Here is a 23,085-nt window from a genome sequence, read left to right as displayed (position 1 = left end):
TGATTTAGGTATTTCAGTTTAGGAAACACTAAAAGCTTTTTTATTAAAGTTGTGCGGTGCTATTAAAACATTTGCTGCAGCAAAGTTATATTATATATTCCTTATATTAGAGCTGTTCACCTGATGACTGGTGGGGTAATTATGAAGAAGTAGTGGGGTGGTGGGTAAAGTACAGAGCCTCTCAAGTCCTGATGAAGGGGGAGGTTATTTGAAACCCATTGGAAGTGGGGTTTTTCTTTTCCATACATGATGGGACAAAGAGTCAGGCTAATATTCATTACCTGCTGGGTTATACTCCATCTCCAGGTGAATGGACACTGGTAGACCAAAGGTCTTTAGACAGGAAGTGATCCCCTATATAACCCCTTCCACACAGGAAGAACTTCAGTTTTTTTACCAGTGTCTGCAAAGTGGATGGAACGGTTTGTTTGCGCTCCAAGTCTCTAGTCCTACAAACGGTTCTTAAATGACTCAAGGGATTGACCGATCGGATACATTTGACACAGGCTTTAACGGCTTAGATAAATGATACCTGAGCCCCACAAAGAAGACTCGAGATCCTGCAAAGTTTTGCCTGTAATGCGGCCTCCGGGCGCTGGACCCTGCGAAGTGGAATCCTGGACACTACAGTGCTAAAGCATTCCTGCGGGGTGCTGTAGAGGTCCAAGAGAGTGGACCCTAAACATGAAAAGGGAACCCAGTCCTTGAAGGACCTCAAGTGACAGGAACCCCCCCGTGATGGGTGAAGTTTGGGCTCTTAGTTTCTAAACTGCCCTGTGCCTGCATGGCTAAGTGAAACCCCATTTAATTATTATTGTGGGGTGTCCCAGTGATTGTAACAATTAGTTAAGCTAGCTAGAGGCTGGACACCTGTGTGCGGTGACCAGACGGGAGGATTTTGGGCTAGCTGTGTTTTTTTTTTTTTTGTTTTGTTTTTTTTTTTGTTTGTTTTTTTTGCTTGTGTCTGGCTGTTTTTTACCTGTATGATGGCAAACAACTGTGCCAATTCGCCTTGGTTCACCAGAGCGCAGGATTCGGAAAGAGGGGGTTCCAGTCATTCTGGTGGCACCAGCCTGGCCCAGAAGGCCCTGGTTCCTGGAGATTGTGAGACTGACACTAGATGGGCCATGGACACTTTCACATTGCTCTTATCTACTGTCTCAAGGTCCTATATTTCAACCGAATTTACAGTCTCTAAATTTGACCGCATGGCTATTGAAGCCAGGGTGCTGAAGGACCGTTGCATCACGGAAACACTAGTGTCTACCCTAGTGAATGCTAGAAAAGCTGTCACTAGGAAAATTTATCATAAGGTCTGGAAGACTTATATTGCTTGGTGTGAAGCCAAAAAATTGCATCCTCAGAAATACCTGATTGGGAAAATTCTCTTTTCTACAGTCAGCTGTGGAAATCAAATTGGCTTTTAGTACAATCAGAGGTCAAGTTTTGGCCCTATCTGTATTTTTCCAAAGGCCTTTAGCCTCCCATTCACTGATCCGAACCTTTATGCAGGGGGCAACTAACTTGCTTCCCCCCATTAGGTCACCTGTGTGTCCTTGGGACATAAATTGGTGCTGTCTGTAATACAGAAACAACCATTTGAACCGATCAAGGAAATTCCATTAGACTTGCTATCACACAAGCTAGCCTTCCTGGTGGCCATCACCTTGACTAGAAGGGTGTTGGAGTTGGCAGCCCTTTTGTACAGGGAACCATACTTGATCCATCACCATGACAGACCTGTTCCCTCCTTTTTGCCAAAAGTGGTGTCGACCTTTCATTTAAATCGGGACATTATTTTGCCTTCTTTTTTTCTCTCAGCCTTGCTCGCCTGAAGAGAGAAGACTGCATTCATTGGACGTTGTCTGGGCAGTCAAGGTTTATTTGTCTAGATCTGCGGGCAGCTTCCAAGGCTTCCATTGCCAATTGGGTCCGTCGGTTGATCATTTAGGCCTACGGTCTGAAACCTAAAGCTCCTCCCTTTTTAGGGTGAGAGCTCATTCTACCTGGGGTTTAGGAACCTCCTGGGCTTTTCGCTATCAGGTATCTGTGGCTCATATTTATAAAACTGCTACATGGTCTTCAGTGCATACGTTCACAAAATGTTATCAAGTGGATGTTCGAGCAGCCGAGGATTCGGCTTTCAGACGCAGTGTACTGTGGGCTGCCGTATAAGTTCTGATGGCTATTGTTTGGTGTGGTGTCTCCCTTCCCTCAAGGCTATTGCTCTAAGAAGTCCCAGCAGGTAATGAAAACTGAAGTGCTTCCTGTGTGGGAGAGGTTATATAGGGGATCACTTCCTGTCTAAAGACTTTTAGTCTGCCAGTGTCCATTCATCTTGAGATGGAGTATAACCCAGCAGGTAATAAATATTAGCCTGACTCCTTGTCTCATGATGTACTCAAAGAAAAGGATTTTACAGGTAAGTATGATGAAAAAAATCCTATTTTTGTGAACCATTACAGCTGTATGGACTTACAATCTTATCCTGATGTTCATTCTATGATGCTCAAGGTACAGGATGTGCACTGCTTTTTTACACTCAACACAGATTTTCCTAGGGTACTTTTGGCACAATTGACATCCAGATGTTCCCTATAAAATCTAATAGAATAGAAATCTTCACTTTTGTACTTAAAATCCTTTTTAAAGGAGATGTGATTTACAAAAAAAAAACATACTGCCCTCCCTGATGCTGCAGCTGCCCCCTGATGACTCGAAGCCCTAGGACTGAGTGATCTCATGACTGCTGATTGCTCAGTTTTCAGTCGGCTCTGAGCAGAGAGCACTGACTGTCCGTCACTGCTTTCTCTTCTGCTCCTCCAGTGCTCACTGGAGCACCTTGCTGGGTGGGGGTTGGAGCGGCTGGCTCAGGCTCTCAACAGTGTGTGAGGATGAGCCAGCTTCCGATCAGGCGTCTGGGTGGATCCCAATGTTGGTTTTGAGATCCTTCCAGAGCCTGGACTGCTCTGATGTCAGCCAACAGCGGGCTTTAGTGTGCCGATGGCTCTCTCTGGGTCACAGAAGAGTACAAGTAAGTGCACTCCTGTGACCCAGAAGAGAAGTATGATGAAAAAACCTTTGGCCATACTTTTTTTCTTTTAAATTAAAAATTTTACTAAACGTTTTTTCATAATTTTTTGCATGCTCATTTTGTGTTCTCGTTTAAGTCATTACCAACTGTGTTCTTTGTTACAGGGAAGTTACGGGAGAGAAAGAGTTTTATTTCTAAGACTTAATCTTCTGCAAGGAATAGTAAATTACCACAATGGAAGAGCCAACGAAGCATCACAAAAGCTATCAGAGGTACGATAATGAAAGTGTATTTCTTTTACAATCGGGGGCAGTATTGCATTTCAGATGCTTCTGAGTTTCTTCTGCGATTTTAGGCTGCTTTTGCATTCCCACTGATTTGTGTTTGCAAACAAATGCCCGTTTACAAAATCCCATTCTGCTTTTAAATATTTGTATTTTCTTTATTTAAATTGAGAGGTCAAAATCCCTAAACCAGACCTGGGCAAACATCAGGCTTTTAATATTTTACAGAAATCATGCTATTTGATTTTGATTGCTGATTATTTGTTTATTTGGAAGCTGTACATTACCCGTTATTTATTAAAGTAAGCCATGTAATGTAGTGCTGCTTCAATTGCAAGCTTATGATAGTCATTAACAAAGTTATTTTCCTGTGTGAAAAATTAATCTGTTGTATTTTTCAGGCTAGCCGATTGTATAATGAGCTCTCCATCGACCCAGCAAAAGTAGAGACCTTATTGCAATTGGGATGCTCAGCTCAGGAGGCGCGCTTGGCACTGCGAGCATGTTATGGGAATGTGGAACATGCTGCCAACCATATTTCATGTAAACGAGAGGTATAACAGAAATCGTGTTTAGTTATTGTTAAATAGAGACTGCCAGAAGGTAAATACATTGGATATATAGTTGATCATAAAATACAGATATATTTAAAGCTCCAGGAAAACAACTAATTGCACAATTACAGATACACTTCAATACAACTTGGACATAAGCACATTCCCAGCCTTCTGATTGAACAGATTACAGTATTATTTTTGCTGTTCGTGTACCATTGCGGAAATTTCTCTTAGCTTCAGGGATGTAACAGAAGTTAGATTAAATCTCCCAAAGTGAGGGGAAATCCCCTCTTAGACAGTTGCCCCCAGCACAGGTGTGTCATTTCTTCTTACGTTTTCTTCTAGAGATAATTTAAACATTTTTGAATTCCCCCTAACGTTCGATTTGCAGTGACAACAGTATTAGGAAAAGCACAGTGTTGAATCTCCCTAATGGGACCCAGACTGCAATAAAAACATGGAGGGCCTAACCCTTCCACAACATCCAAAACTTTGGAAAAAAAGAAAAGGGTTTGCCTAGAAATGCATTTTAAGACTGAGAAAGATGAAACTGTGGATTTGTTTCCTTCACCCTATCAGCGGTCCCTGAAAGTCACCCATTTTATTAATGTATGCTTTCCTCAGGTATTTCCTCATGTCTTGTCTATGTGACATCTCCACTGAAAAATGATGTTTTCAGTTTTGGATGGATGATGATGGTCTGAATCGCTCTCTTAGCATCCTAGCAGAGTATCCAGTGACGATTCATCAGAAGTTGTTCCCTCCCTCCCTTCTCCACTTATAAGGCTCCAGCAAAACTGTCTCTTTTACAACTGAACTCCCCACGTATTTGTTTATTGAATCTATTAGTGAACAGGACCCCATTATTTGGCCTTGTTATGTCTATGGCCTTTATGAGCCAAATGAGGTGTTCCCCAATGGAGTGTGCCATCTCTGAGGATCTGGTTTGGTATCAGTGTTGGAATATTTCACCACTGGAGAGCGATATAAAAGATCTGCATGTGACTCAACTTACCAGTAACCACACAAATTAAATATTAGGCTTTTATTGTCATACATTGGATTCCTGTACAGCTGTGCTCATAAGTTTACATACCCTGGCAGAATTTATGATTTCTTGGCCATTTTTTAGAGAATATGAATAATAACACAAAAACTTTTCTTTCACTGATGGTTAGTGTTTGGCTGAAGCTATTTACTATCAATCAACTGTGTTTACTCTTTTTAAAATCATAATGACAACAGAAACTACCCAAATAAATTACCCTGATCAAAAGCTTACCCCAGTTCTTAATACTGTGTATTGCCCCCTTTAAAATCAATGACAACTTGAAGTCTTTTCTGGTATTTGTGGATGAGGCTCTTTATCTTCTTATATGGTAAATCTGCCCATTCGTCTTTGCAAAAAGCCTTCAGTTCCTGTAAATTCTTGGGCTGTTTTGCATGAACTGCACATTGGAGCTCTCCCCAGAGTGACTCAATGATATGGAGGTCAGGAGACTGAGATGGAAACTCCAGAACCTTTAGTCGGCTTTAGCCAATGACAGGTCAACTTGCCCTTGTGTTTTGGATTATTGTCATGTTGAAATTATTTATAAAAGGTTTATAGATGTAGCAATAGATGGCACTGTTTTGGAGGGGACTAGAGTTACAGTATAATGCAGGGGGAGGCAACCTTTTGAGTGCAGTGTGCCGAAAAATATTTTCAAAGAAATTGAGCATGCCAATTTTATAACAAAAAAATTGTCAACTTTACCCTCTCAATCACAAATTTTTTTATTATTATTATTTATATAAAGTAAATGCTAGTGTAAACCACTTTAGTAGTGAGAAATTAACATCCTGCACTCTCACGCCTCAGATCAGCCCCAGTTCCTGCAAGTCCACACCTCAGATCAGCCCCAATTCATACACCGTCACGCCTCAGATCACCGCATCTCCTTGCTTCTCTGCCCCACCTCTGAACCCCTCCTGCTCATTTCCCCCACCACTGTAACCTCCTGCTCATCTGCTGATTCAACTCTCGCATTCCAGCCCACATGCTTGTATGTGATGTATGAGATCAGGAATAGATGAGCAATGATGAGCTCAGGTTGGGGCATTTTCTGAAAGCAGTGGGCCTGTGTGCAGGATAAGTTGGGACCCCACAGCTGAGAAAAAGTGTGGCACTTTGCGCCACAGGATAAGCTGGGTGTGAATTTCATAGTGCGGAGTACTCGCTGTGCCTTAACGGAACACAGAGTACAGGGGTTCAGTAGTAAGTTATCCAAAGGTTCAGGAATACAACAAAGTTTCCAGAAGCTCTCAACAGTAATTCCCCACACTGTCACCTGATTTTGGTTTTCTCTGTGAAATCCCTTTTTTCTGAGATTGGTAGCGACAATCAAGCTAGTCATCTTCCTCCAGATGGTGGTAGGACTGCGATTGGCTTTAGCAGTGGCCAATGACACCCCTCCTCCTCCTGGAAACTGGGACCGCCTGCCACCCCCAGGACTGCACCCAATCTCTTTCCCATCACAAAAGCTGGTGATCGCAGCTGCAGCAAAGTTAGAGAACCAAACAATGTTTCCTATCTTGTACAATGTGTGGGGGCACGGTGCTTCCCCTCGGTGCAGGTGCGGAGTGGGGAATTGTGAAATTGGAATGCATTAGTGTCTCACTGACACTTCCCTGCACTGCTCTGCTGATGGAGAGGGAGTGGAGTGGCAGCAAAAGAGGCTTCAAGTGTCTGCTTACTGCACCAGTGCCTCGGGGGTTGCCTACCCCTGGTATAACTTCTTCAGCTCTGCAATTGCATTTCATGTTTTGCAGTATGTCAGATTGACAGTCAGTCTTTCTCAGTTAATTGAATGATATTCTTATCATCAAATACTGAAATCTAAATATCTTAGGTCTGTGTGAATGTGAACATTCTTTTTCAATAGAAAAGTGAATAATAGTGTGCAAAAGAAGAAAGCTAGCTTGTGATTAAGATTTCAATTGGAAGGGGCAATAGTTATAATCTGCCTACTTCTTTCTTGTTGGACTGATAATATTAACACATTTTTCAATTAAATTTTTTCAGGAAAAGGCAAAGATTAAAAAAGAAGAGAGAGAAAAGAGAAGAAAAAGATTGGACAAGATCAATACTCTGCGCGGGATGGGGTATTCTGAGACTGCTGCTGCAGAGGCCTTAAGTCAGGCCGGTGGGAACATTGACCGCGCAGTCCAGGTAAATTTTCGTTCACCCTGTGTCCTGTCATCAAATAAACAAGTTGGTTTTAGAGCTTATTTACACCATCGGCGGTATTTGAAAGCAATACGCAGTGGATTGTTTTTCAGAGTGTGGAACAGGAATGGCTGACATTATCATGTACTAAATGCCTTTTTTAAAGGTTTGTTCTTTATGCAATACTGTGACACAAACATAAGCCTAGTCATTTCCTTCAGTGGATCTTGGTCGTTGGCATTACTGCTCGCTGAATTTGACAGGGAGTATAATTTTTAGTGCGCCATGTTTACTGTCCCCTGACCGCAAGTGTAAATGAGGCCTTAGGGTAATATATTTTTTTTTTGTATTTTTTTTAAAGTAAGTATTAAGTGTTTTTAAGAGCTTTTTTTTCAGCATATACGCCATGGTCCTTCCAGGTCCACATGAACACTTACTTTCTTAGGTAGCTTACCTGTGAAATGCTTATGATGCTGGGTTAAATGTACAAAATATACAGTTGTATGCACAGTTTGACTCCTCCATTCATGAGATTCACGTGCTGATTTTAAGCCACCATCAGGACGAACCTAACCATTTTGTGATGTTAGGAATGCTCACTAATTGTTCAAACTATATTAGTAAATCTGAACAATTAGTGAGCATTTCTAACGGTAAATCAAACCATTAACCACGCATTCTCCACTTTAGTTTAGTTTTCTGCCTGTTCTCAGGGCAACATCTGCTAGTTTATGGTTGGCTCAGACTGCCTAAATTAGTATAGCTTAGTATAAGATTAGACTTCATTTAGGTGTAACAGAGTTACCACAACAAGGTGCTTACAGTATATTTGTATTGTTAAAGCAGAGCTTTTCCCCAAAAGGGAAGTTTCACTTTTAAGTCCTTCTCCCCCCTCTGAAACATTTGGGCGATAATTTTTTTCAGGGGGAAGTGGGTACCCGGTTTTGACAGGTACCCGCTCTCACTTCCTCTCGGATCACCTGCACTTAATGCCTGCTAGCAACTTTCTTTATTTTACATGAGTCACTTTAAATCAAATGCACATCTAGCATCAACATTTTGTGAGTTCTTCCATGCAATATTGGCTTTCCACATTTCTAATAAAATAAAAATACGTTATTTTTTTTTATTTTTTATTTTTTCTATCAGCAATAGAGTGCCAAGTACATTTAGCAGTTTCCAAAATGTTACGTTAGTAAAACAAAATGACCAGAAAGATCAGATAAGCCAGGAATACAGATTACTGCTTCATTCTTTTTACCATTTATAAAAATTACTCTGTTGCAAACATGAGTGTTTTGAATACAGTCACAAATAATTTCCTTGTGCCTTGGATCAAAGGTTAAGATAGAAAAACATTATGTGTGTGTATGTGTATAGCTTCCTTGCGGGGTGTGTCTTCTTTAACCACTTGCCGACCACCGCACGACGATATACGTCGACAGAATGGCACAGGCAGGCATATGGGCCAGCGGCGGTCGGTATCCGTTCAGGAGCGATCCGGGATGAGGGGGCGGCCATTCGTTCATGGCCACCCCCTCGCGATCGCTCCTGATGAATGGAAGTGCAGCGTGACATCACTTCCTCTCCTGTAATGTAAACACAGGCAGAGGAAGTGATGTAATCTCTCCTCCGTATCGGTATTTTTCGTTCCGGCACCGAGGAGAGAGGATCGGTGAGTTGCACCAACACGACACTACACAGTAGAACATGCCAGGCACACTCACCCCCCCTTCACCCCCCGATCACCCCCCCAATCACCCCTGCCCCCCCAGTCACAGTGACACCAATTGCATTTTTTTTTTTTTTTGCATTGGTGTCATTTGTGACTGTAATAACTGTTAGGGTTAGCCCCCTTTAGTTCTAAGGTACCCCCCTAACCCCCCCAATAAAGGTTTAACCCCGTGATCACCCCCCGTCGCCAGTGTCACTAAGGCTGGGTTCACATTGCAGCGGTTTATGAGAACGGATGTGATTCGCACCGCACTGCAGTGCAAATCACATCCGATCTCTGTGCGATTCGAGTTCAGCCATACAGATAGTATGGCTGAATTTGCGTCGCACCCGCCGCAAACTCGCACGGGACCCTTTTTTTTGGTCCGCAGCAGAATCGGATCGCATGGGTGTTCACACCATGCGATCCGAGTTTGCAGATCGCACTGCGATATGCGAACTGATCTGGGGGTGTCATTAACATTTCACTGACACTCCCAGCAGTTCGCATAGGGCAGTGTGAACTGCCGCCGGGAGGCATGCGATGCGGGAACCCGCCGCTGATTCGTGGCGTTCCCGCATCGCTCCAGTGTGAACCCAGCCTAATAAGCGATCGTTTTTCTGATCGCTGTATTAGTGTCACAGGTGACGCTAGTTAGGCAGGTAGGTATTTAGGTTCGCCGCAGCTTTTTATAGCGCCAGGGACCCCCATATACTACCGCATAAAGCCCCCTGATTGCCCCCTAGTTAACCCTTTCAGGGCACCCGCCATTTATTACCTAATAAAGGTCTAAATTTAGGGGTGTCTACTTTCCAAAATGGGGTCATTTGGGGGGGGTTTGTGCCATCTTGGCATTTTATGGCCTTCAAAACTGTAATAGGTAGTGAGGAGGCGGTGCTTGGTTTTCGGGGCCCCGTACGCGGCTAGGCTCCCAAAAATTTCCACATATGTGGTATCCCCGTACTCAGGAGAAGCAGCAGAACTTATTTTGGGGTGTCATTTCACATATGCCCATAGCATGTGTGAGCAATATATAATTTAGTGACAACTTTGTGAAAAAAATAAATAAATAAATAAAAGTTTGTAATTTTCCCGCAACTTGTGCCAAATATAAAATATTCCATGGACTCAACATGCCTCTCAGCAAATAACTTGGGGTGTCTACTTTCTAAAATGGGGTCATTTGTGGGGGTTTTGTGCCATCTTGGAATTTTATGGCCTTCAAAACTGTAATAGGTAGTAAGGAGTGAAGTCAAAAATGTACGCCCTTAGAAAGCCTGAAGGCAGTGCTTGGTTTTCGGGGCCCCGTACGCGGCTAGGCTCCCAAAAAGTCCCACATATGTGGTATTCCCGTGCTCAGGAGAAGCAGCAGAACTTATTTTGGGGTGTCATTTCACATATGCCCATAGCATGTGTGAGCAATATATCATTTAGTGAACACTTTGTGAAAAAAAAAAAAATAAATAAATAAAAGTTTGTAATTTTCCCGCAACTTGTGCCAAATATAAAATATTCCATGGACTCAACATGCCTCTCAGCAAATAGCTTGGGGTGTCTACTTTCTAAAATGGGGTAATTTGTGGGGGTTTTGTGCCATCTTGGCATTTTATGGCCTTCAAAACTGTAATAGGTAGTGAGGCGTGAAATGAAAAATGTACGCCCTTAGAAAGCCTGAAGGCGGTGCTTGGTTTTCGGGGCCCCGTACGCGGCTAGGCTCCCAAAAAATCCCACACATGTGGTATCCCCGTACTCAGGAGAAGCAGCAGAATTTATTTTGGGGTGTAATTTCACATATGCCCATAGCATGTGTGAGCAATATATCATTTAGTGACAACTTTGTGAAAAATTTATAAAGTTTGTAATTTTCCCGCAACTTGTGGCAAAATATAAAATATTCCATGGACTCAACATGCCTCTTAGCAAATAGCTTGGGGTGTCTACTTTCTAAAATGGGGTCATTTGTGGGGGTTTTGTGCTATCTTGGCATTTTATGGCCTTCAAAACTGTGATAGGTAGTGAGGAGTAAAATGACATATGTATGCCCTTAGAAATCCTGAAGGCGGTGCTTGGCTTTCGGGGCCCCGTACGCGGCTAGGCTTCCAAAAAGTCGACCACATGTGGTATCCCCGTACTCAGGAGAAGCAGCAGAATGTATTTTGGGGTACAATTCCACATATAACCATGGCATGTGTGAGCAATATATCATTTAGTGACAACTTTGTGTAAAAAAAAAAAAAAATTTTTTTGTCATTATTCAATCGCTTGAGGCAAAAAAATAAAATATTCAATGGGCTCAACATGCCTCTTATCAATTTCCTTAGGGGGTCTACTTTCCAAAATGGGGTCATTTGGGGGGGTTTTGTACTGCTCTGCCATTTTAGCACCTCAAGAAATGAGATAGGCAGTCTAAAACTAAAAGCTGCGTAAATTCCAGAAAACGTACCTTAGTTTGTAGATGTGACAACTTTTGCGCAAACCAATAAATATACAGTTATTGACTTTTTTTTTTTACCAAAGACATGTGGCTGAATACATTTTGGCCTAAATGTATGACTAAAATTGAGTTTATTGGATTTTTCTAATAACAAAAAGTAGAAAATATCATTTTTTTTTCAAAATTTGCGGTCTTTTTACGTTTATATCGCAAAAAATAAAAATCGCAGAGTCAGTCAAATACCTTTAAAAGAAAGCTCTATTTGTGGGAAAAAAAGGACGCAAATTTTGCATGACATTGCATGACCGCGCAATTACCAGTTAAAGCAGCGCAGTGCCAAATTGTAAAAAGACCTCTGGTCATTGACCAGCAAAATGGTCCGGTCTGAAAGTGGTTAAGAGTTATAAAGTCATAGTCATGGCAGTATGTCCCAGATTAATATGGGGTCCAAGAAATATTGCAACCAGGAAACCCCCATTGTTGTGTCCAGAGTTCCACCTAAGGAAGCCCATACTAACTTGATTTCCCCAGCCACACATTCAAGGTGGATGGGGGGAATCCTCCCACCGAGCTATTGCATTCTGACAGCAGGAAAGTTTCCCTGTCAGTAGAATACATTGATTAACTATCATTTTCAGTACTGATCGCACGCAAATCCAACAGGATGGTTGTATAGAAGTCAATCTCTAGAGCGACTTCTGTGCAACCACAGTGCCTATACATGGATTGAAATTTGGCCGTTCCCTGCTGAACCGACTGAATTTTGATCCATGTGTGGTTGGCTTAATGATAATGACAGATCATGGAGGAAGGGCAGCCATCAGTAAAGTTGAATCGGGTAAGCTGAAAAACCTGAAGGCTTACAGGTGGAGCTGGGTGTTACTTCATTGGTAACAGTGGAAGTGCAAATGTTGGGGAGTAAATGTGGTTGTTTCATTTTTATAGATTGACAGAAATTATTTGCAGCATAGGGTCACGGTGTTGCTAGCTGCTACTGTTATCTGACTGGTTGGAATGGACCCCTACTAGCTATTCCAGACGAATAAGGCCACGTACACACGGGTGGACTGTTCGCCCAACTTTGTCTGCTGAACAGTGTTTGGGCGGACAGTCCGCCCATGTGTGGGCTTTCAGCGGACAGTTTCAGCGGACAGTTTGACGAACAAGGTTTTTCGGAATTTCCGAAAAACTGTCCGCTGAAACCTTGTTTCAGCGAACAGTCCGCTCGTGTGTAGGCTTGTTCGTCAAACTAAGTTCCGCGCATGCTCAGAAAGGATTTACACGCCGAAAGTTATAATGCAGTGTATAGGACGTCGTATTTTTCGTCCCGTCGTACGTGCCGTTCACGTCATCGCGCACGGTTTCAGCAAACTGTTCGTCCGTCGTGTGTGGCCATGTCCGTCCATGCTAAGTTTGAGCGGACTGTTTGCCGAAACTGTTTGACGGACAAAGTTGGGCGAACAGTCCCCGCGTGTGTACGCGGCCTAAGTTGAAGAGACTAACATTTACAATTAAAGTGATACTAAACACGCACACTTTTTTATCTTGTCCCTTCTATTTCTGTATGTGGACAATGGCACTGTAATTATTTTAATGAAATAAAAAATGTAAGTACCCTTTTCCCAGTTGATATATAGCTGTCACATGACCCAGCTCTTTCCGAACCGTCTTCAGGGAAACATAAGCAGGAGGAGCATCTAGTCCCTTTCTGGTCACATGTTCAAAATAAAATAAAAAAGCAGCCTTTGGAATACAGAGTAAAAAAATCAATAAACTGTTGCAAATTGTTATATCAATATACTGTATATTTGAAATCAAATCTTTATTATTTTGTGGAAATAACATGGTGTGGACAGATTTCTGCCAGTCACAGGCTGTGTCACACCCCTCCAGCCTGTGTCTTAGAATAAGAGGGAGGTGATTCCTTCATGAATCTACTTTTAATGCCTTGTCCCCATTGTGTTCATCTGGTTATTGAGTATGGAGGACAAGGGAGGGAGTGGGCTGTCATTTACCACTATATATACGCCCACATGTGTGACTATAGTCACATGGGCTACTCAAATGTAATCAGGAGGAAATGCTCAGCCTAGAAACTCGCTGAAACCTGAGCATGTACAGAGTTGCCACCACTGCTGCAAATCTTGTTCTTCAAGTGCTGTCTTCAAATACCTAAAAATGTCCCCAAATTGCCCAAAAATTGCCAACAACCCAGGGAGTGAACCAAACTTGCCCAATCCACAGGATTTTATTGTGCAGCATTACAACCTTGGACTCTGTGTGGGCCTTCTACTGGTGTCCTAATAACCAATGACGTCATTGGTTGATTAGGTGTATGTCCAGCATCTGCACAGCATCCTTGTTTGCCCCTCGCTGCCCCTTTCTCTTTAATCACCTCTAATGTTGTGGACACGCACAGCCTGGCTCTGGAGCATGCCTTCACAAGTCCCCCCTCAACATCTAGCTTGCTGAGGGTGCACTTGGCGAAAGAAACAACCAATCATTTCGGTAGGGGATTCCAGAAAAGGAGGTAAGCCACTGCTCTGTGCAAAACCATTGCATAAAGCAGAACTATACTAACCTTGGCTGCTGTGATGCAGCATCCCAGAGCTCCCATCTGGTCACTAACATCTTCGGGCAACTAGCTTCAAGATGTTATTCGCTGCCCACTTTCATTGCTGAGGCTAAGATGACGTTACTCATGCATTGCAGTTCAGTCAAATCGGCATTGCCAAACATGTACAATGATCTGTGTGTATGCAGCTCACTGTACAGGGGCGGACAGGCAGGTAAGTAACCTTAATGCAGAAGAGACATTTTAACATTCCAGTTCGTTTATTTTTTAATAAAAAAAAAACATACCAGAACTTCACTCTCTCTCTCAATCAACACTGACTTTTTTTTTTTGATCCTTATGCTTACATTAATAAATAGGAACATAGATAATACAGTGCACCTGAAAGGTATTCACAGCGCTTCACTTTTTCCACGTTTTGTTATGTTAAAGCTTTATTCCAAAACTGATTAAATTCCTTATTTTACTAAATATTCTACAGAGAATACCCCATAATGACAACATGAAAGAAGATTGTTTGAAATCTTCACAAATTTATTAAAAATTAAAAAACGAAAAAAATCACATGTACAAAAGTATTCACAGCCCATTAGCCATGACACTCAAAATTGAGCTCAGGTGCATCCTGTTTCCACTGATCATCCTTCAGATGTTTCTACAACTTAGAGTCCACCTGCGGTAAATTCGGTTGATTAGACATGATTTGGAAAGGCACACACTTGTCTTTATAAGGCCCCACAGTTAACAGTGCATGTCAGCGAAAAACCAAGCCATCAAGTCCAAGGAATTTATTTTAGACCTCTAAGACAGGATTGTATCAAGGTACAGAAAAATGTCTACAGTATTGAAGGTCCCAAAAAGCACAGTGGCCTCCATTGTCCGTAAATGGAAGTTTGGAACCACCAGGACTCCTAGAGTGAGCTGCCCGGCCAAACTGAGCAATCGAGGGAGAAGGGCCTTAGTGAGGGAGGTGACCAAGAATCCAATAATCTCTCTAACAGAGCTCTTGTGTTTCTCTACCGAGAGAATAGAACTTTCCAGAAGAACAACCATCTCTGCGGAACTCCACCAATCAGGCCTGTATGGTAGAGGGGCCAGACGGAAGCCACTCCTCCAGTAATAGGCACATGACAGCCCATCTGGAGTTTGCCAAAAAGCACCTGAAGGACTTGTAGCATCATACTCCAAAAGAACATAACAAAATGTGGAAAAAGCAAAGCGCTGCGAATGCTTTCCGTATTTTTTTTTTTTTTTACATTTCTTCAGTCTCTTTGTGGTTTCTGGCCTAGGCAAATTAAGTTATATATTCCAGGAGTCTTCAGAGGGGGGGGGGGGGGGGGGGTTGTCCAGCTTGGCACACCCTCCTGCCTGCATGCCTGACCTACATTCCAGGAATCAAATGCTACATGAATCATCTGCCCTTACTTAAAATGGCTGCAGCTAAGGCAGTTAGGGGGTGTCCAACATAAACATTTCTGACATACTAAATGATAAATTGGCCCTCTTTGAGAAGGTTTACTCCCAGGGGATACCATACTACCTGCACCTAAATTTTGAGCATTGACTCTTAAACCTTTAAAACCTACTGAAAATCCTCAAAGCTAAGCCTGGAAGGCTTGGAGGGACCCTCAGACCCATATCGCTTCCCTTTAACCTCTCAATTTTTTCTTATTTCCTATTTTTTCTTTCCATTCTTTCTATCCTCCTCTTCTGCTCATTGTTACATTGATGTACTGATCTCTATGGTGATGCACCATGGCTTCATGAATTTGTCTGTATCTGTGCTACATCTGATTTCTTTGTACTTTGTGTACGGTAACCTTGTCATTGTTAGCCCACTGGTACTGGGCCACTTTTTGTATTCATTATTATTCAGGACTTTTATAGCACCAACAGTTGTGTAGCATTTTACAATATAGAGGGAGACCGTACAGTTAAAATTGATTTCAAGACAAGAGGGTTAGGTGTAATGCTTCTATTTAACTTTGTTGCAATCTCAAAAATTATTGAAAAAAGATTCTAGAGTTCTCTTTTTTTGCTGTACATTTGGGGAAGGATGAGTAATTGGGTAAAGCTGCTCTTGTTTTATTCATTGATGTAGTAATTGCCATACCTGTTCTAGCCTTGGTGTTTCATTGTTGCGATGTAACTACAGACCTCATAGAGGTGCTTTGGCAGTGCAACATCTTCATATATGCAAGTTTAATTGGCTCTCCCTTTCTAGCTAACAGGTTTTTATTAGGTACTTTCGTCCAGGCTAACATTCTCAACTTTTGTAAATGTGAAATAAATCAAATTAAAGTGTGTGTACATTTTAACCACTTGCCGACCAGCGCACGACGATGTACGTCGACAGAATGGCACGGGCAGGCAAATGGGCGTACATGTACGTCCCTTTAAATTTGCCGCCCTGTCATCGGGAGCGCGCCGCCGGCGGCGCGCTCCCGCGCTGGTCGGGACCCCCGTGAGTCCGGTCGCGGGACCCACGGACTCGATCGCCGCGGGCATCCCGGCGATCGTCTCACGGAGCGGCCGAATGGAGAAGTGCCGTTGTAAACAACATTTCTCCATTCTGCCTAGCAACTAGTGACGCTGATCTCTGCTCCATGTGATTGGAGCAGAGATCAGTGTTCACTAAATGAAAGCCCAACCTCCCCACAGTTAGTAACACACCCCTAGGAACACTTAACCCCTACACTGCCACCCACTGGTTAACCCCTTCACTGCCAGTGTCATTTACACAGGAATCACTGCATTTGTATAGCAGTGATTACTGTATAAATGACAATGGTCCCAAAAATGTGTCAAAAATGTCCGATGGGTCCCCCACAATGTCGCAGTCACAATAAAAATCGCTGATCGCCGCCATTACTAGTAAAAAAAAAAATATTATTAATAAAAATGCTATAAAACTATCCCTATTTTGTAAACACTATAACTTTTGCGCAAACCAATCAATAATCGCTTATTGCGATTTTTTTTTTTTACCAAAAATATGTAGAAGAATACGTATCGGCCTAAACTGAGGGAAAAAAATGTTTTTTTATATGTTTTTGGGGGATATTTACTATAACAAAAAGTAAAAAATAATGCGTTTTTTTCAAAATTGTCGCTCTATTTTTGTTTATAGCGCAAAAAATAAAAACCGCAGGGGTGATCAAATACCACCAAAAGAAAGCTCTATTTGTGGGAAAAAAAGGACGTCAATTTTGTTTGGGAGCCACGTCGCACGACCGCGCAATTGTCAGTTAAAGCGACGCAGTGCCGAATCGCAAAAAGTGGTCTGGTCTTTGACCAGCAAATTGGTCCGGTCTGAAAGTGGTTAAAAATGTATTCCTCTTCTTTGCTTACTTTTAGAAGTGTCTCTAAAGGTAAAAACTTGTTTTACCTTAATGCATTTTATGCATTAAAGTGATACTAAAGTCTGTTATTTAAAAAAAAAAAAAAAAAACATGTTATACTTACCTGCTCTGATAAATGGTTTTGCACAGAGCAACCCAGATCCTCCTCTTCTCGGGTGCCTCTTTGGCGCTCCTGACCCTCCCTCTTGTCAAGTGCCGCCATAGCGAGCAGCTTGCTATGGGGGCACCCCAGCCGAACCACAGCTCCCTGTGTCCATTCAGACAGAGAGCCGTGGCCCAGCCCCACCCCCTCTCTCTCCTGATTGGCTAACGGACTTTGACAGCAGCGGGAGCCATTGGTGCTGCTACTGCACCTCAGTCAGAAGGGAGAGTCCCGGACGGTCGAGGCATTCGTGCACATCGCTGGATAGAGATAGAGTATTAGGGGGGTTGCTACACACACAAGGTTTTTTGCTCTCAATCACAGCCAGTGAGAAGGGAATGGCGGGAAAGGCCAAGCCACACTGTGTGTGTCAATGGAGCGAGAATTCTGGAGTGCCCCCAGAGCACGCAGCTTGCTATGGGAGCATTCGGGGGGGGGGGGGCAAGAGCGCTGACGGGGGACTAGAGACCACTTCACAGAACAGGTGAGCAACAAAAAATTTAGCAATTACAATCCCTTTTTAAATATATTATGGAAAGTGTTTTATTATATCTTTTCGACGAGTAAAAAAAAAAAAAACAATAGCCTGAGTTCTTGCGAGCCTTTAAATTTCTGTACTCTCTGCCTCTGGACTGTTATCCATTAGCATTGTTCCTTGCTATCTCTGTGGACTACAAAATGCCTCTCCCTATTATTGACAAGGGAGGAAGGTGTTATGTAGTCCTGTACAGTCCCTTTCCTAGGGTGGCAACATTGCTCAGTACGCTTGTCACCCTAGCACAGGAAGTGTGTTAACGGCAGGATTACCAGCTTAAAATAAAGAAAAGTGAAGTGTGAAAAAAGAATACGAATGCAGCCATCACGTCGAAGGACCGGTAAGCTGCAGTTATACTACATTTTGTTCTTGGGTTTAGATACGCTTTTAGAACAATGATTGATAAATATTAATTGATACTTTTCTGCTCAGTATATTTGTGTAAGAAAATATTTAGAATTGAAGAAGAATCTCTGACCTTTGTGAGAGGTCTGATTCAGCATACACACCCTATTCTCCCTTCTGTTTCTGTCTCAGAGTGATGACCTTTCCTTTTAATCCTTTAATGTATGAGCAGTTATCTGTCATAACTCTTCTGCCTCTCCTCCCCCAGGCTGTATTTAGTGAGACTTCCATCTGTTTCCAATATGATAAATCAATAGAATGGCCTCTATTTCTTGGTAGTCCACCGCAGTGTTACAAGCCTGTTTGTTTTTACTTTGGGGTAGTACTCAGTGCTGACAGCTGGGCTGGATTGTAAACGTCCCTTTGTACAAATAACTTAAAATGCTGTGCAACATCAATTCATAATCAATATAACCAATGATGTATAAACATATATATACATATATACACATATACACATATACACATATACACATACACATATACACATACACACATACACACACACACACACACACACATACACATACACATACACACACATACACACACACACACACACACACATACACACACACATACACATACACATACACACACACACACACACACACTCAGTTGTGCTCATAAGTTTGCATGCCCGGGCAGAATTTATGATTTCTTGGCCATTTTTCAGAAAATATGAATGATAACACAAGAAGCCATTTATTATCACTCAAGTGTTAAAGTCATAATGGCAACTGAAACTACCCAAATGACCCTGATTAAAAGTTTACATACCCTGGTGATTTTGGCCCGATAACATGCACACAAGTTGATGTAAAGGGGTTTGAATGGCTATTAAATGTAACCATCCTCACATGTAAACTGCCTGTAATTAATGTGTGTGTATAAAATGTCAATGAGTTTCTGGACTCCTGACAGACCCTTGCATCTTTCATCCAGTGCTGCAGTGATGTTTTTGGATTCTGAGTCATGGGGAACGCAAAAGAATTGTCAAAGGATCTGTGGAAAAAGGTAGTTGAACTGTATAAAACAGGAAAGGGATATAAAAAGATATCCAAGGAATTGAGAATGTCAATCAGCAGTGTTCAAACTCTAATCAAGAAGTGGAAAATGAGGGGTTCTGTTGAAACCAAACCAAGGTCAGGTAGACCAACTAAAATTTCAGCCACAACTGCCAGGAAAATTGTTCGGGTGCAAAGAAAAACCCACAAATAACTTCGGGTGAAATACAGGACTCTGAAAACATGTGGTGTGGCTGTTTCAAAATGCACAGTAAAGAGGCACTTGAAGAAAGATGGGCTGCATTGTCAAGTCGCCAAAAGAAAGCCATTACTACACAAATGCCACAAAGTATCCCACTTACAATACACCAAACAGCACAGAGACAAGCCTCAAAGCTTCTAATTTGGAGTGATGAGACCAAAACAGAGCTTTTTGACCACAACCATAAACGCTACATTTGGAGAGGCGTCAACAAGGCTTATGATGAAAGTTAATGAGATTGATCGCTGATGTTTTGGGGATGTGTGAGATACAAAGCCACTGGAAATTCGGTCAAAATTGATGGCAAGATAAATTCAGTATGTTATCAAAAAATACTGGAGGAACATTTGCATTCATCAGCCAGGAAGCTGCGCATGGGGACGTACTTGGACATTCCAACATGACAATGATCTAAAACACAAGGCTAAGTCAACCTGTCATTGGCTACAGCTGAATAAAGTTAAGGTTCTGGAGTGGTCATCTCAGTCTCCTACCCTCAATATCATTGAGCCACTCTGGGGAGATCTCAAACATGCAGTTCATGCAAAACAGCCCAAGAATTTACAGGAACTGGAGACTTTTTGCTAAGAGGATTGGGCAGCTTTACCATCTGGGAAGATGAAGAGCCTTATCCACAAATACCACAAAAGACTTTAAGCTGTCATTGATGTTAAAGGGGGCAATACCCAATATTAAGTAGGGTATGTAAACTTTTGATCAGGGTCATTTGGGTAGTTTCTGTTGCCATTATGATTTTAAAAAGAGTACACACAGTTGATTGATAATAAATGTAAGACAAGTATTTGGCGCAAGTCAAAGATATTAGGTTCCCACTAGGGAGAAAAAGAAGGAGTCTGTGAGATTACATGTAGCAGTGAGTGCAGGGGATGCACTACTTTTTCAAGTCCAGGAATAGATAACAATAAAAATAAAAATAGAACGTTCTTTAGTTCATAAATAGAGGAAGGGGGGGATGAATCCACATGCAGGGCTGCCACCTAAAAGAGCTGAAACTTGGGCTCTTGGAATGCTGTAGATAAAGAAGAAAAAAAGAGAGAGAGGGGCGCCTCTGGGTGTAGATGTTTCAAAAAGTATTTATTTTCAATATAAAAGCATAAGATTTTGCACTCACATTTAGTAGGCAAAAAATAGGCATTAAACACAGAGGGTCGTCTGGTATATCTGATTATGGGACGTCAGCCAGTAATCCGGTCCACATCTGTCATCTTTAGTGTTCCTGTTCCTTTCACATGGGGTCCACTACAGGTGTTTTTGCCGGCTTATGGTGGACACAAGATGTGCGGTCTTTGGAACGAGGCTTGGGAGGCAGAGATGACCAGGGCGCGGAGCTGTGACGTCCGAGGGTATGCAACGCGTTTCTTGAGCGTGCGGGTCGGGGTTGTCGTACGACCGCGCTCTTTCATCAGGCAGAATCAGAGTGACAACCCCGACCCGCACGCTCAGGAAACGCGTCGCATACCCTCGGACGTCACAGCTCCGCGCCCTGGTCATCTCTGCCTCCCAAGCCTCGTTCCAAAGACCGCACATCTTGTGTCCACCATAAGCCGGCAAAAACACCTGTAGTGGACCCCATGTGAAAGGAACAGGAACACTAAAGATGACAGATGTGGACCGGATTACTGGCTGACGTCCCATAATCAGATATACCAGACGACCCTCTGTGTTTAATGCCTATTTTTTGCCTACTAAATGTGAGTGCAAAATCTTATGCTTTTATATTGAAAATAAATACTTTTTGAAACATCTACACCCAGATTGATAATAAATGGCTTCAGCCAAACACTAACCATGAGTGAGATTTTGTGTTCTCATTCATATTCTCTGAAAAATGGCCAAGAAATCATCAAATTCTGCCAGGGTACTGTGTATGTGTGTATGTATGTGTGTGTATGTATATGTGTATAATATAGGCTACTGTGCCATTCATAGCCGCTCCCACTATCCAAATACTACTCCATCCATAGGAATAAATGGGACTTGCAATTTGCATGTGCCATGGGATCTGGATTCGGCCAGGAATTTGTGCTGCAATGGCTGTGTGGTGCTGGGCAGAGATAATGTAATAAAGTAAAGAGCTTGGCAGTGGGGCCTAAGGTAAGTATTTGGGTATTTTGGATGGAGGGCACATTGGAAGGACTACTTCAAGAAAAGTGAAGTTTTGTTTTTGTTTGTTTTTTAAAGAAAAGTGCCTGTGTTACCTATAGCAACCTGTCCGACACCAGTTATTATTTTTTCCCCAGATTTAACAATTAAAGCAGAGGTCCGCCCTAATATAAAAATTACATTAATATTCTCCAAAAAAAAATGATTAAAAATTATTTTTTTTACTTACCAGATACCCCTGTTGCTAGGCAGTCTTCCTAATCTGCCTCTTCCTATTCCACGGCGCTGTTCCTTCATTTCCTCCTCTTCAGTGAGCTGCCCCATTGTCTTTTGGGACATGTGTGTGTGTCCCAGAAATCAACAGGGCCTTTCACAAAGCGCTGCGCGATTCGCGCATGCGCAGTAGGAAACGGGCAGTGAAGCCGCAAGGCTCCACTGCCTGTTTCCCTTCATTAAGATGGCAACGACGGCACCCGATCTGATGGACAGATCAGCCTTGAGGGGCCGATATCACGGGCTCTCTGGACAGGTAAGTGTCCTTATTAAAAGTCAGCAGCTACAGTGTTTGTAGCTGCTGACTTTAAAAAAAATAAATAAAAAATTGCGGCCTGAAAACACCGCTTTAAGGAAAAGTCTTTCCTACCTTGGGTCGTCCAAACAACATCTGGACATTGTCAGCACTATTTGTGTATTTGGGGCCAGTAGTCCTTATCACTACTGGATCCAACTATGCAGCAGACTGACATTTGGGATATATACTTTTACCCCACGAGCATTGATGGTTTACAGTGCCTTGCGAAAGTATTCGGCCCCCTTGAACTTTTCAACCTTTTGCCACATTTCAGGCTTCAAACATAAAGATATAAAAATTTTATTTTTTGTGAAGAATCACCAAGTGGGACACAATTGTGAAGTGGAACGAAATCTATTGGATTTTTGAAACTTTTTTAACTAATAAAAAAATGAAAAGTGGGGCGTGCAAAATTATTCAGCCCCCTTGCGTTAATACTTTGTAGAGCCACCTTTTGCTACGATTACAGATGCAAGTCGCTTGGGGTATGTCTCTATCAGTTTTGCACATCGAGAGACTGAAATTCTTGCCCATTCTTCCTTGCAAAACAGCTCGAGCTCAATGAGGTTGGATGGAGAGCGTTTGTGAACAGCAGTTTTCAGCTCTTTCCACAGATTCTTGATTGGATTCAGGTCTGGACTTTGACTTGGCCATTCTAACACCTGGATATGTTTATTTGTGAACCATTCCTTTGTAGATTTTGCTGTATGTTTGGGATCATTGTCTTGTTGGAAGATAAATCTCCGTCCCAGTTTCAGGTCTTTTGCAGACTCCAACAGGTTTTTATCCAGAATGGTCCTGTATTTGGCTGCATCCATCTTCCCCTCAATTTTAACCATCTTCCCTGTCCCTGCTGAAGAAAAGCAGGCCC

General features: G+C 42.4%; 1 protein-coding gene across 1 annotated transcript in view; it reads left to right on the top strand.

Moving 5' to 3' along the window:
• NUB1 (negative regulator of ubiquitin like proteins 1) overlaps positions 1–23,085 on the top strand; it is a 96,318-nt gene that overhangs the window by 46,604 nt on the left and 26,629 nt on the right. Inside the window, exons 10-12 of the mRNA XM_077491186.1 lie at positions 3,199–3,306; positions 3,720–3,872; positions 6,940–7,086. Of these exons, the coding sequence (XP_077347312.1) occupies positions 3,199–3,306; positions 3,720–3,872; positions 6,940–7,086 (408 nt within the window). The remainder of the gene's footprint in view (positions 1–3,198; positions 3,307–3,719; positions 3,873–6,939; positions 7,087–23,085) is intronic.

This window comes from Lithobates pipiens, unplaced genomic scaffold (genome assembly GCF_037356315.1).
Source record: "Lithobates pipiens isolate NorthernLeopardFrog02 unplaced genomic scaffold, aLitPip1_a1.2 Scaffold_19, whole genome shotgun sequence".
NCBI classification, from domain to species: domain Eukaryota; kingdom Metazoa; phylum Chordata; class Amphibia; order Anura; family Ranidae; genus Lithobates; species Lithobates pipiens.
Note: the sequence above shows the minus strand (reverse complement) of the source record. Positions and strands in the feature narration are given on the sequence as shown.